We start from the raw sequence: 12,941 nt of genomic DNA, 5'->3' as shown, positions 1-12,941 counted from the left end.
TGTGTAGATGAAGTCAGTCAGCAAGCATTTAATATTGCTTCATTCACAGCCCTTTCTGTTCTTAAGCTCTCTACCCAAAGCCTGTCCATTCAAAAGTTGGGGAGAGAAGGGATATGCATCTGAGTCAGCTGGTAAAAATAGGTCACTGATAGAGTTGGACAGAAGGGAGGAGAACATAAGCTGCATTTCAAGCCTTTAATACTTAAATGCTAGAAAGAAATACTTTTCTATTCCTGCACTCATAAACTTACAGCATGTGTGTATACAAGTGGCTTCACTGTCATGGTAGCCTGGCAGTGTTTATAACGACATTAACTGCTCAATATGCTAACACCTAAGTGTTATCACCCATCAGGTAAGTATTTTAAGGCCATACTTCTGGCACTAATAAACTATATTAAAGAAAAGTGGAATGACTAATTAATATAAAATAGTCCCTTTAAATTGATTATTTAGTGAGCCCCATTAGTATTTTTATTACTACTTCAGAAAATAATGACATTCCCACCCATAAAACTGAGAAGTGTCACATTTAAATTAAAAGTTATTTCTAAAATACGAAGTCTGAGCATAAACACCACATAGTAACACTTTCTCCTTTCTGATACCTCACAGAATACCCAGAGGATAAGCAGTTCTCAAGCCGCGCAGCCCCTTGCCACCCCCGTAGTGTCTGTGACCACCCCCAGCCTGCCTCCGCAGGGACTCGTGTACTCAGCGATGCCCACAGCCTACAACACGGGTGAGCCACCTTCCTGCACTCTGCGGGCTGTGTGTGTGTCTGCTTTGTGATCAAAATGTGCTTTTACTGTTTTTTTTTGAAGTAAATTGTCTTCAGTTTTTACATTCAAATTTCAGTAGGTTGGAAAACATATCCCTCGAGACAATTCCAGAAATTACATTGATAAAGAATAATTTGACTGTTACTTCTCAGTGTGAGCTTTCACTTATCTCTGACAGAGAAACAAGTAGGTACAGTGTTACCAGCATGTGGGTGCATCCAGCGAGGCTGAACACTGGCCTCTTGCTCAGGTGTTTCTTTTGTTGGTTTTGGTTTTATTTTTTACAGTTTCTCATTGTACCGTGTCACACCTGCAGGGTTTTGAAGTAAGGTGTTTGTCTTTCTGCTGCTAACCTGCTTTGGAAAGCTCCAAGTTCCTTTGGGAGGGTGGCAGGTGCCGAGTGGTGGGTCAGCTGTGCTTCCTCCCTGCAACTACCAGGTTGATCAGCATCCATCGTTTTTAGGCGAAGGGTGAAATAAAGACCTTTCACACTTCTCCTCACAGCTAGCCCACTGACATTTCATTCTAAAATTCCCTGATTTAGGGTTCCTTTAGGAAAGATAAAGAATACTACAGCGGTAAGAAGGATGCTGTTTGCCAAGCAAGGTGTATGGAAACCTGTGGAAGCAGTGGTTTCTTTTGGGGTTTTTTTTTTTTTTTGGTCTTTTTCGTTTTTATTGGTACCAGGGATCGAACTCACAAGTGCCTGCTTGCAAGGCAGGCGCTTATGCCGCTGAGCTAAATCCCCAGCCCCCAGTGCTTTCTTTTTGGTTTGCCATTCTGCTGAGGGCAGAATGTGCTTGAGGCTCCACTTTCTCCTCAGCTAAGCCAAACACTTGTTGCATTGCCTACTAAAAAAAAGAGTTCAAAGGAGGCTGTAGTTAAATTATAGTTTGCCAAATATCCACAGACACAGCACCAGTCAAGTGACTCTTTTATGATTGTCATACTTAAACTGTGGTGGAGATCATCTCATTTTTAGACTTGAGGCTAAATGCTTTGGCCCTCTGCTTTCAAACTGCTGTGCGAGCTAAGCTTGGGAGAACAGAGCAGTTGATACTTTTAATTGCCACTTCAGTTGTAAGTACTACTTTAAAAACAAATAACTTTAAAAGGTTTTGTTAAAACGTTTTCACAGGAAATGTCCTTTATCTTTTCTGGTAGTCAGTAAGGTGAAAAGCCCAGATCCACCAGTTGTATACCAGCCTAAGACCTGGATACTAACCAGGGATTAAGAAGTTATAAACAGCTGTCACGTGCTCTGTGAGTGGCCAGGCTTGCTGCATCTTTTCTCTCAAGGTTATTGTAGAAAAGGAAAAAGGACTTACTTTCGTTGATTATCACACAGAGGAAGACCTAGGTTGTGATATTCATTTTATACTTTTGGGGAGGGTACTAGAGATTGAACCCAGACCTCACACATGATAGGCACATGCTACACGCTGGGCTCCATCCCCAGCCCCAGTTTATACTCTCAAGATTGAAATGGTAGTGGCAAAGAGAGTCCAAGAGGCTGGGCGCCCAGAGGGAAAGAGTAAATTGGCCTGGATACCAAAATTAGACTGCAGTTTACCAAGCGATTTCATTGTCGGTTTTTCAGGATACTTAGAGAAACTGTACTACACACTTTTAGAAATGCTGTTAGACTACTAAAAAATTGTGTACATGGATACTTTTATAATAAATATTTTAAAATATTAAAAATATATATTACATAGTGTGGAAGGAACTGCCAAAACATTTAAAATAGTGGAGTCAGGTCCCCTTGAAACCTGAGTCTCAGTCTCAGCCACCCTCTGACTGACTGTGATTTGCACTGTACCATATTATCTTTAACTTGTGTGTCATATGACTTTTTTTTGTCTTGGAGTCTTCTGCAGTGTGTCGTCTACCTTTCTGTACATACTGAGTGTCAGGCTCATTAGACAGCAGGTAAAGGTGAATAAAGGGACAGCTTTTGAAAGCAAAGCGAAATAATTCTATGTGAATGAATTCTGTGAGCACTTCCTCAGGCCCTTCAGTAAGATCACTCTCAGCTTCAAGCCTGGTTTTTCAGGTGATCTACAGATACTTACTAGACACTGGAAATACACGAAGACTAGTTAACAGTGAGCAGAGAGTCTGTGTGGAGAGGAAGGCGCAGGACAGGCAGCCCTAGGGAAGATGTGGTGCTGTTATCCTCAGGGCTGCCTTGCAGCGTGGCACAAAAGAAGCCAGCAGGACTCAGCCCGGCCAGTCAGGGAGCCTGATCTCAGGGGAGGACAGAGCAGTTGGGGCTGAAATTAGAGAGGTGAATGGGACCTACTGGCCATGCTGTCAGTTGTGGACATTGACTTGAGAACATTGAGAAGCTTTAAGGTGTCTGTCATGCTCATACTCCTTGTGTTAGAAAGATTCTTTTGGCTGCGGCGTCCATAGAGGTACACGTGAGTGCCAAGAAATCCACGAGAGACTAATGTGGCCCCCGTCATGACTGCTGGTGCTGTGGTGTGGAGAGTCCTGTGTGGGCAAAGATAGTGAGCGGATGGCCCACGTTTAGTGACCGATGGAGCGAGAGAAGAGCAGCAGCAAGGAGGCGCCCGTCGGGTTCCAGCACCAAGGCTAGGTTTCTCACAGAGGGGCAGAAGCAGCTGTGTCAAATTTGAGGTGTTTGGAGAGGCATCAATATGGACATGTCAAGTGAGTTATTATGCAAGCGAGCCAAGAGAGAAGCCCGCTGTGGTGGCACACACTGGAATCTCAGCACTCAGAAGGCTCAAACAGGAGGGTCGCCATAAGTTAAAGGCCATCCTGGGTTACAGTAGTGAGAACCTGTCTCCAAAGAGAGAGAGAGAGAGGTGAAAAGAAGGTCATGGGAGGGCAGGTCACCTCTGTGGGGATGGCTGAGGCTTAGCGTGTGTACATTCAGAACCTGGGAGAAACCTGAGCAGCAGTATGCTGCCTCCACTCAGTTTCTCTTTGAAGACTGTTAGTCCCCTAGGAAGACGTGAAAAAATTAAAAGTTTTTGTCACCTTTCTTTAAAACTAAATGGGAGAGACAAGTGCTAATGGTAAGCTGAAACTGAAATGTCTCTGTGTGTCCGCTAATCTTAGTTTCGGTAGTCGGGACTAAAGCAGCCAGACAGGGTGGATTGTGTTATTTTCTTCTGTCCTGGAAAGTTCATCCCTGGACGTGAGATGATTTGGGTGCAGAGGGCTGTGACAATCTTAAACCAAATACAGTTGTGTAATTATAGTGATGTACTCAATGTCTGCGTCACTAAGCTTGTCATCCTTATGAAAAGGGATTCTGTGTCCTTGCATGTGTCTGCACTTCATCAAGGCTTTCTGATCCAGATTCAGTCTGCGTGAGCACCAGTGTTTTTGTTTGTTTGAGAAGGTAGTGGTGGCATTTTTTTAAAAAAATGACAATTGCATAGGCAATAGCCAAGCATAGTAATCTTATGTCTTTATAGATTACTCATTGACCAGCGCTGACCTGTCGGCCCTGCAAGGCTTCAACTCCCCGGGAATGTTGTCTCTTGGGCAGGTGTCAGCCTGGCAGCAGCACCCTCTAGGACAAGCAGCCCTCAGCTCTCTTGTGTGAGTACCTTGAAAATCACCCCTAGTCTGTTCATTCTTGTTTTCTATCAGCTGTAAACTCTCATGTGAGTAATACTGTAATAATTCCTTTTTAGATAGATACAAGGTTGTGAGAAAGTATTTTCTTAACATGGCTTTAGATAATATGGCTCAGCATGCTTGAACGCTGAGCAAGCCATGCATTCCTTAAAGGGGTTCAGGGAACAAAGGTTTCCTTTTCCCAAACTGAGGTAGAGAGAGACTCAGCTGGTATCCAGAGGGTTCCAAGGTACAGATGCCACCCACATACACCACCCTCTACCTACTAACTGATACGCAAGCCACCCACTTCCTCCCTATGTCCTGATACCTGTCTCCAATTCCACTGCTTGTTTAAAGGAATTCCTTTTGTTTTAGGGACTGTCAGTAAAGGAAAATGTGCTGTGCCTTTTGCTTTACTCTGGCTTCTTAGGAGAATACAGTGGGGATGGGTACCCCGTGTGTCAATCAGGCTCCTTAGGATTTATATAGTCAGCCCCCACCCAGCGCACACCCTGCACATTCCCAGAGAGTGCTCCTAACTGGCAGGGCACAAACATTTAAGGAAAGAGGATTAACAGACTCCAAGCATGAAGGAGGAAGATCAGGCCTTTGTACAGGAAGGATGGTAGGCCATGGATCCAGTATAGAAGAGCTATCAGCCTGGCGGACGTAGGTGGCTGCCTCATCTCATCTCAGTACGTTAGGGACACCCCAGCCTCCTAGTTAGGAAACACATTCCTCTGCGTTTTGAAAGAACTCTACCTGCATATTGTTATCAGTAATCTTCTTAAGAGTCTTGTCATTGGAAGAGGGGCAGAGTATCTTGGGGAGAATTTTGGCTACACAACTCTTTGGCCCTCAGGCCAGTCGTAAGCACCCTGAATGAAAACATTGAAAATAGAGTTGCAAGCTGGACACAGTAGTGTGTTCCTGTAGTCTCTGGAGTTTGGTGCCAGTGAGAGCCCAGCTCAAAAAAGAAAACAGGAAAGCAAGTGGAAAGGGCTTGACAGTGTTGTAGGAACAGATGATGACGTACCTGTCTCTAGGCCAGAGCAGAGAAGATACCAAGAAAGAAGAGGCAGTGCAGAGATTTCAGGTTGCCATGTCGTTCCTGCCTTTTTACACTGTGCATAGCATAACGTTAGACACTAAACTATTCTTGCAAATTTGAGGTACAAAAGTACTGTGACTATGGGAAGTTGAAGTAAGGAACATAACGGCTCAGCCATACTGTTTTTTTCTTCTGGGGAAACATCATTTCTTTGTGTGCTACATACTGAAGGAGATGCCCAATCTAGAGTTGAGAAATTCCAGCAGGATTTCAGACTTGGCTCTTTCCAGCAGGATCATTGTGTGATTAGTGCTACAAAACATCTCACCTCTCTCTCTCTTTCTTTTAGCACTGGGGGGCAGTTATCTCAGGGTTCGAATTTATCCATTAACACCAACCAGAATATCAACATTAAATCAGAACCAATTTCACCTCCCCGGGATCGAATGACCCCATCTGGCTTCCAGCAGCAACAGCAGCAGCAACAGCAGCAGCAGCAGCAGCAACAGCAGCAACAGCAGCAGCCCCCGCTGCCACAACCACCCCAGCCCCAGCCCCAGCCCCAGCCCCAGCCCCAGCCCCGGCAGGAAATGGGCCGCTCCCCTGTGGACAGTCTGAGCAGCTCTAGTAGCTCCTATGATGGGAGTGACCGCGAGGACCCGCGGGGGGACTTCCACTCGCCGGTTGTGCTTGGCCGACCCCCAAACACTGAGGACAGAGAGAGCCCTTCTGTAAAACGCATGAGGATGGACGCATGGGTGACCTAAAGTTTCCAACTCATGTTTGTACTTTGTGTTACTGCAGTGAACTGCCCTACATATCTACATTGGCAAATAAGGTCATGAGTTAAATATATTTATATGTACATACATACATATATATCCCTTTCCATATATATGTATGTGGTGTGAGTGTGTGTATGTGTGGGTGTGTGTTGCATACACGGAATCAGGCACTTACCTGCAAACTCCATGTAAGTCTGCAGATGTGTGCCCCATGGCATACAAAGCACCCTGTAGTCACAGACTAGTCTGGCACTTCTTTGGACTACTTGTTTCATAAGATAACCAATTTTTGCAAAGAAATGTGTACCCATATATAATTCTCCCACACTAGCTTGCAGAAAACTAGAGGGCCCCTACATGTTTTATTTAACTGTGCAGTGACTGTAGTGACTTCAGAAAAATGCTTTGTAAAACAGAGCAGTAGAAAAGCAGGAACAAGAAAGCAATACTGTACATAAAATGTCATTTATATTAATACCCAACCTGGCATGGGTCTCTATTGCAAAGGGGTGCATGAGAAAGGGCTGTTGATATTAAAAAACAAAAAAGCCCCACACATAACTGTTTTGCACGTGCAAAAATTTATTGGGTCAAAGAAGTGATCTTAGCTCATAAAAAAGAGAATAGAAAACACGCATGAGATATTCACAAAATACTAGCCTAGAAATATAGAGCATTAACAAAATAAAATTAATGTATTAAGTTATAATTGGAATATGTCAGAAGTTTCTTTTTACATTCATATCTTAAAGAAACTGATTTTAGCTCATGTATATTTTATATGAAAGAAAACACCCTTATGAATTGATGACTATATATAAAATTATATTCACTACTTTTGAACACATTCTGCTATGAATTATTTATATAAGCCAAAGCTGTACGTTGTAACTTTTTTTTTTTTAGAGAATAGCTTTATCTTGTTTTAACTTTTTAGTTTTATTTTAAGAGGGGAAAAAAACAAACAAAAATATCTTGCAAGCAGAACTTTGGAAAAAAAAAGCCATGAACACTTATTATTCTATATGTAAATTAAAAGTTGAGCCAAACTTTGTGTATATAGCATCTTAAATATATTACCACCTTTGATGTAAGTACCTATGTATTGTATGGTCACCAGATTAAAAAGTATATTTTTGTGGATTGCCACCAATTTGGGGGGAACAGGCAAAGTCCTTATTAAGTAGAGTATTCACTGTTTAATATTTACTATTTTGTTAAATATACTGTACTTTGGATTTTTAATTTTTAGCCCAGTTTTTTCAGAGGATTGTATAATGGGGTTTCTCCCCTCACTGGTGGTGAATGTGTGATGTTACATTGTAATCTTTGTGCTGTACGGGGTGAACATCATATATTTTATATGTGTACATAAATAGCAGAGTGGCAAAAATGGTGTTAAGTTCATCCTGCATAAATATAAAATGTGTTGTAACAGGTTTTATAAGGCATTATTTAAAACTTGCCTTTTGTGAGGAAAAATATAGTAGAAAAATATGATCTAATTTAATTAATATTAGAGAAAATGGCAAAATAGTAGATGAGCACAAAGGTTTTATAAGTGGTAAAAGATTAGGGGAAAAATACTCATGAGGCAAGATGTCCTTTTCCCTTAACCCCCTAAAGATGCCTATTGCAGCAGGTTACAAAATATACTAGGTGGCGGGTGGTTCTGTGCAATAAAAGGACGCTCCGGTGTAGGGAGAAGCTTTCGGAGTGGTCCTGGCGGGCTCTTGCCGTCTTGGCGAAGGCGAAGACGGGCGCCGCCCTCAGTCTGGGTTTTCAGCAAGGCCTTACTCTCACAGGAAGACGGCTCATTGGCGACGGCAGGTTCATCTGTGTACTGGGCTTGTGCCATGAACAAAATTCAAAGTCCTGTATATCTTTCATCGTAGATTTTTAGATATTCCTTTTCGTGAGAAACTCAAAAGTTTAAAAATTGCTGCTATTTTATATTTTAAAATTGTTGAGCAGCTACCTACAATTTTTACTTACATTTTGTTTTTTTCCCCTAAATTACTTTCTGTTTGACATTTTCCTGCTCTGCTGTTTATGACAAATCATCAGCCAGATCTCCTGACTGGCACATAGGTATTAATTAGGTACAGGATAAGCCTGTGGGTGCACAGGCTGCAGAATGCAAATTGGTGTTTCAGTGGCTCCTAAGTTTTGGTAGAAGCCAGGAAAACGGGTGGGGGTGATAAGCTGTCTCCTCTCTTCAGCATGAACATTTGACTCTTACCAAAAAGGATTGGCTTTTCTTTTAAAAAACCGCTTTATTTACTGGCCTTCTTACAGAAAGCACGTTTCTTCATAAGGTCACAGCTAGTCAAAACAAAGATGGTCTCCCAACACTGAATTTCCAGGATAATCCTTACCACTTTGTAAACCATTTATAGCTTTGAAAGTGTTAAGTGAGCCTTTTGTTATTATTTATGCATGTTCATGAACTTCTGCTGTATATTGGAATAGGAGTTAACACATTCACATTTACTGTCTATTTTCTTGTGTGCCTTATGAGATGGCTTTTCTGACTGTATCTCAATAGTCTTTCTTTCTATGCAGGTTTATAATCAGTACAACTACTGTTTTCTAAAACAATATTACACAAGGCTCGGAGTTTGTAATTGAATTACACTGACCAAGGAACAATGTATTCCATTTTCAGGAGCTGAGTATTTGACTGTTAACCGTTTCCATACGCCTAGTGTGATTTGGAGCATACGGACTCAACAGACACCCTCCTCCCTCCTGTGCAGACATACCACACCCACTCCTCTGGGCCGAAACCAGCCTGGAGCGGGAAGACACTAATGGCGTTGCTTTAAAACCAACTTTTCTTACCCTTTTAGACTTACGTGTTTTGTACAAGACACCACTGCAGGAACATTTTATCCCTTCAGATGAAGTATTTTATTACTAAAAAACAAAAACAAAAAAAGCTTACATTGCACTGGTTACAGGAAGGTCCCAACAGCTGCACTTCCGCCAGCACTCTGACTGGTGCTGCACTGAGTGAAATCACCATGTGTGTACCCAAATGGTCCCAATCAAAACTCCATCTTTTGAGCCCTAATTATGTCCATTGTGCTATAGACTAAATCAGGGGTTTGTTCTATAAGAACACTTCATGTTTTACCATTTTCTTTTAACTGTAAGGACAACTGATAATACATTCACATAATTTCTGTATTAACCATCATGCGCACAAGAAATACATAGTAAATAAGGAACCTGAAAACTCCTGGCATTGGATCATAAAAAGCTAGATGATTAGAATGTGAAAATGATTTTACAAATGTAAAACTTTTATTTCTCTGTAGAAACTTTCTTCACTTTGCTGTGCAAGAAGACACTGCTTTGCTATATTTAAAATGGCTTTTTTAAAAGAGATTTATGTATTTGGTAAATGTTTGTAGTCAACAGTTCACACAAGAAGCTGTACACGGTTTGATCATGTAAAACCGTTTGGCGGCACAAGCTGGACTTTGTTGCCATCATTGAGATGAACCTTTTAAGAAAAATAAGTTAATCTCAATTTTTCCCTGAATGTGTTGTTTTTTCTTCATTATATAATAAATATTATAGTGAACTTTCTATCAAATGGTTAAGACAATGCTAGAGGTTGTTGTAAACTGTCTCCTGCACTCGCTCCAGTAAAGATGGACTGGCTCTTACTGTGCTTCCAGACTCTGTCATGTTTGCCGGGGAACAGGACGGGGCCGGCCTGCCCACCTGCCAGCCCCTCCCCAGAAGCTCTTTGCCTTCCTGCTGCTTTCATGGGGCCTTCCCGAACCTGCCGTCCTCTCTTCTTGTGTTGAGACACAGGCAGGAAGCAACTGAGGGCCCTTCCAGTCTCTCCCTGCTAGCGTCTAGGCAGCACTGGAGCCTTAGCCAGCCGGCCCTAGTCCGGGTTAGTGTGGCTATGCTGTGCTCACAGACTGGCTCTGTGGGGTCCATTCAGCCTCCAGTACCAATTCAGAAAATACCCCAAAGTACGCTCAGGAGGGAGGGACATTGTTAATGCTATTGTTAGCTTCCATTTATCTTTAATGTTTAAGGCATGAAAAGATTCACTTTTTTTTTAAAATTTATTTATTTTCTTAATTTTATTTAAGGAGAAAATTTTTAAAAAGCAGAGAAAGGGTACAGGTTATACAGATTTGCAGAAAAAAATGAACAGTAGGAAATCACTAGTTAATGGATTACATATTGTCATCTTAGAAATAATTGTTCAAGTCACAAAATTAAAGCTTGTAAAGTGGACATTCCATCAATGATACTGCAAACAGTTCTGTTCAATGATCCAATAAAACTCTGTGATATCATATTCTATCTTATACACTTAAATATACATGCAGTTATATAGTTTAGAGCACTTTCTTTTCCTCTTTTTTGTACAATGACTATTACACATTTTGGGTTTCATTACTCTCACGGTTCTTATTACTTTTTTGGAAGAGAGTAAAACCAAATGTGACGTAACAGAACAGAATCGGTCAAGTCAAAAGGGTGGACATAATAGATAATGTGAAAACATAATACAAGGTGATCAACAATGGTTACCATAATGCCTCCCGCTATCTCTAATAGAATTGCCTATACCATTAGTTATAATACAATTGAACAAAACAGTAAAGAACAAAACCGACAAAACCAAACCAAACCATTGGAGACATTGTAGGTCTTCAAAAGTAGATAAAAGTCAACATGCCCACGTAATGCTAAAGTAGCAGCAGAAACACTTAATTTGGATTTTGACTTTCAGAAGCGGTAGCTGTATTCTGTTGTATGCTGCTAGGTACTTCACAGTGACATCTCTCCTTACCATAATGAAGGTAAAAAATGAAAAGTATGTAACCTTGCAGTGGGAAATGTCCACTTCCTCTCATTTGCCTCCCATGCCAGCTCCTAACTAAGCAGATTCTTGATGTCACATTGTTAAACGCTGAATTTTTGTGCTGGTTTCACGTGGCTGGCTGCAGTAGACCTCTTATTAGCAGGTTTTGAAAGCTGGCTGAGTCCTGTGGCTAAAAATACTCTAATCACAGCTGCAGCTACTTAAAGTCAATTCACTTCAAGTTCCTAGTCAGCTCCCACGGGTGCCTTGCTCTAGGCTTTATCTTGTTTTTAAGCTGATTGTGTGTCTGACTGGCACCAGCTATGAAAATGATTTCCAGTCGGAGCCCTGCGCCAGCTGCAGGCCTGCAGCCCACTCCGTCCACGTGCCCAGTAGCTCACAAGGGGCGGCTTCGTTTCGTGGATTTGTCTGGTGTTGCTCATGATTGGAATGAGGTTGCCATTTCAGTAAGAAAACCACAGAAGTGATACACTCAGTGCATTACAGACGGACAGGTGTTCGTGACAGTCATGTGGGTAAAAGGTTTCCACCAAGTTTCTCCACTGCAAAGCTTCTGTCTCTCCCTTTGACTCATAAATTTGGGTCTTCTGCAAACACTGCAGGAGTTGCCTATTTTCTCCTACATGTGTTAGGGTTCTACACCTGATTATATTTTTATGGACTCAAGGATATCTTATTGTACAGATTATAACGCAGTACTATCATTCCATTCCTCGGACTGTTCCGGGTTTGGCCCTCAGAAGCTCTATCAGATAGACTGTTGGACACCACAACATTTCCATACTCGGTTTTGCATCCTCCCTTTCCCAGTACTGGGCCAACCATTTCTTTGAATCCTGGTTCGTTTAATTGGTGAATGATATTTTGAAACCAAGACCAGGGCACTCGATGTACTCATTGCTACTAGGGTGTCACGGCAAGTGGGCCCTCTGAAGATACCCCAGGATGTGTCAGTGTGCTGAGATTCGTTCTGCAACTTTATCTTTGGGCTCCAGTTCTCCAGAGCTTCTTTCCTTTCCTTAGTTGTAGCCTCTTTTCACAGGCTTACAGTTGCTCTTAGTTCCCAGACCTCTTCTGTGGTTGTTAGTACAGTTAGGCACTCCTGTTAATGTCTGTTCTCTTGTGGGTACCTTTGCTCTATCATAGTTGGTTGTAACTTACTTGGTGTAAGAATGGTAGCTGAAGCATTACTATATTTGTAAGAGAGTTTTTCAGAGATTGTTCATGAAATGTCACTGGAACGCTTTTCCCAACCCCCCACTTTTCCCACCAGCTTCATATCGATAGCCAGACTTTTTAGTTTCTGGTATAATCCTTTGTTTCTATCTTTCAAGAATCGGCAGCTTTGCCTTTTCTCACTTAAAAGTGTATCTGGAAGTCATTCCACAGAGACGTTTCATAGAAATCGTTGTCATTTCTGTTTGCAGCTGCATAATACATGGTGTGAATGTACCACAGTTTACTAACCCTAGATAAGCATTCAGGTTGCATCATTTTTGAATTATCAGTGACTAACTTTACACATATGTATTCTTACACAGTTACAGACGTCTTCAAAGGTAGGTTCCTAGAGGTGTGATTGCTCAGTAACTTTGTGGGTAGTTCTATGAAGTCTTACCAAATCAGCCTCCAGAGTTTTACCAGTTAACATTTCCAGGAGTGACATAGGGGAATGCCTGTGTTCCCACAGCCTCACCAATTGAATGTGTTCTGATATTTGATGTTTTTACCAGGCTGGTATATGAGGTACATGAGAAATTGTGTCTCAGTGTTGACTTGCCTTTATTACAAATTATTTCCAACATTGGGGATGGTAGGAGGCAGGAATCTGCTTACCTTGTTCCAATTTGGGTTTTGGT

General features: G+C 41.8%; 1 protein-coding gene across 9 annotated transcripts in view; it reads left to right on the top strand.

Annotated features, from left to right (window-relative positions):
• Mef2a (myocyte enhancer factor 2A) overlaps positions 1-9,898 on the top strand; it is a 126,349-nt gene extending 116,451 nt beyond the window's left edge. For all 9 annotated transcript variants that reach the window (XM_063249935.1, XM_063249936.1, XM_063249928.1 and 6 more), the window contains 3 exons: positions 616-742; positions 4,238-4,364; positions 5,786-9,898. In XM_063249935.1, the coding sequence (XP_063106005.1) occupies positions 616-742; positions 4,238-4,364; positions 5,786-6,203 (672 nt within the window). In that variant the 3' untranslated portion in view covers positions 6,204-9,898. The remainder of the gene's footprint in view (positions 1-615; positions 743-4,237; positions 4,365-5,785) is intronic.
• The last annotated feature ends 3,043 nt before the right edge of the window (positions 9,899-12,941 follow it).

Source organism: Cavia porcellus, unplaced genomic scaffold, assembly GCF_034190915.1.
Source record: "Cavia porcellus strain 051 isolate PalLab524CR breed Dunkin Hartley unplaced genomic scaffold, mCavPor4.1 scaffold_6, whole genome shotgun sequence".
Classification (NCBI taxonomy): domain Eukaryota; kingdom Metazoa; phylum Chordata; class Mammalia; order Rodentia; family Caviidae; genus Cavia; species Cavia porcellus.
The sequence above is the reverse complement of the archived record's forward strand: the minus strand, read 5'-3'. Positions and strand labels throughout refer to the sequence as shown.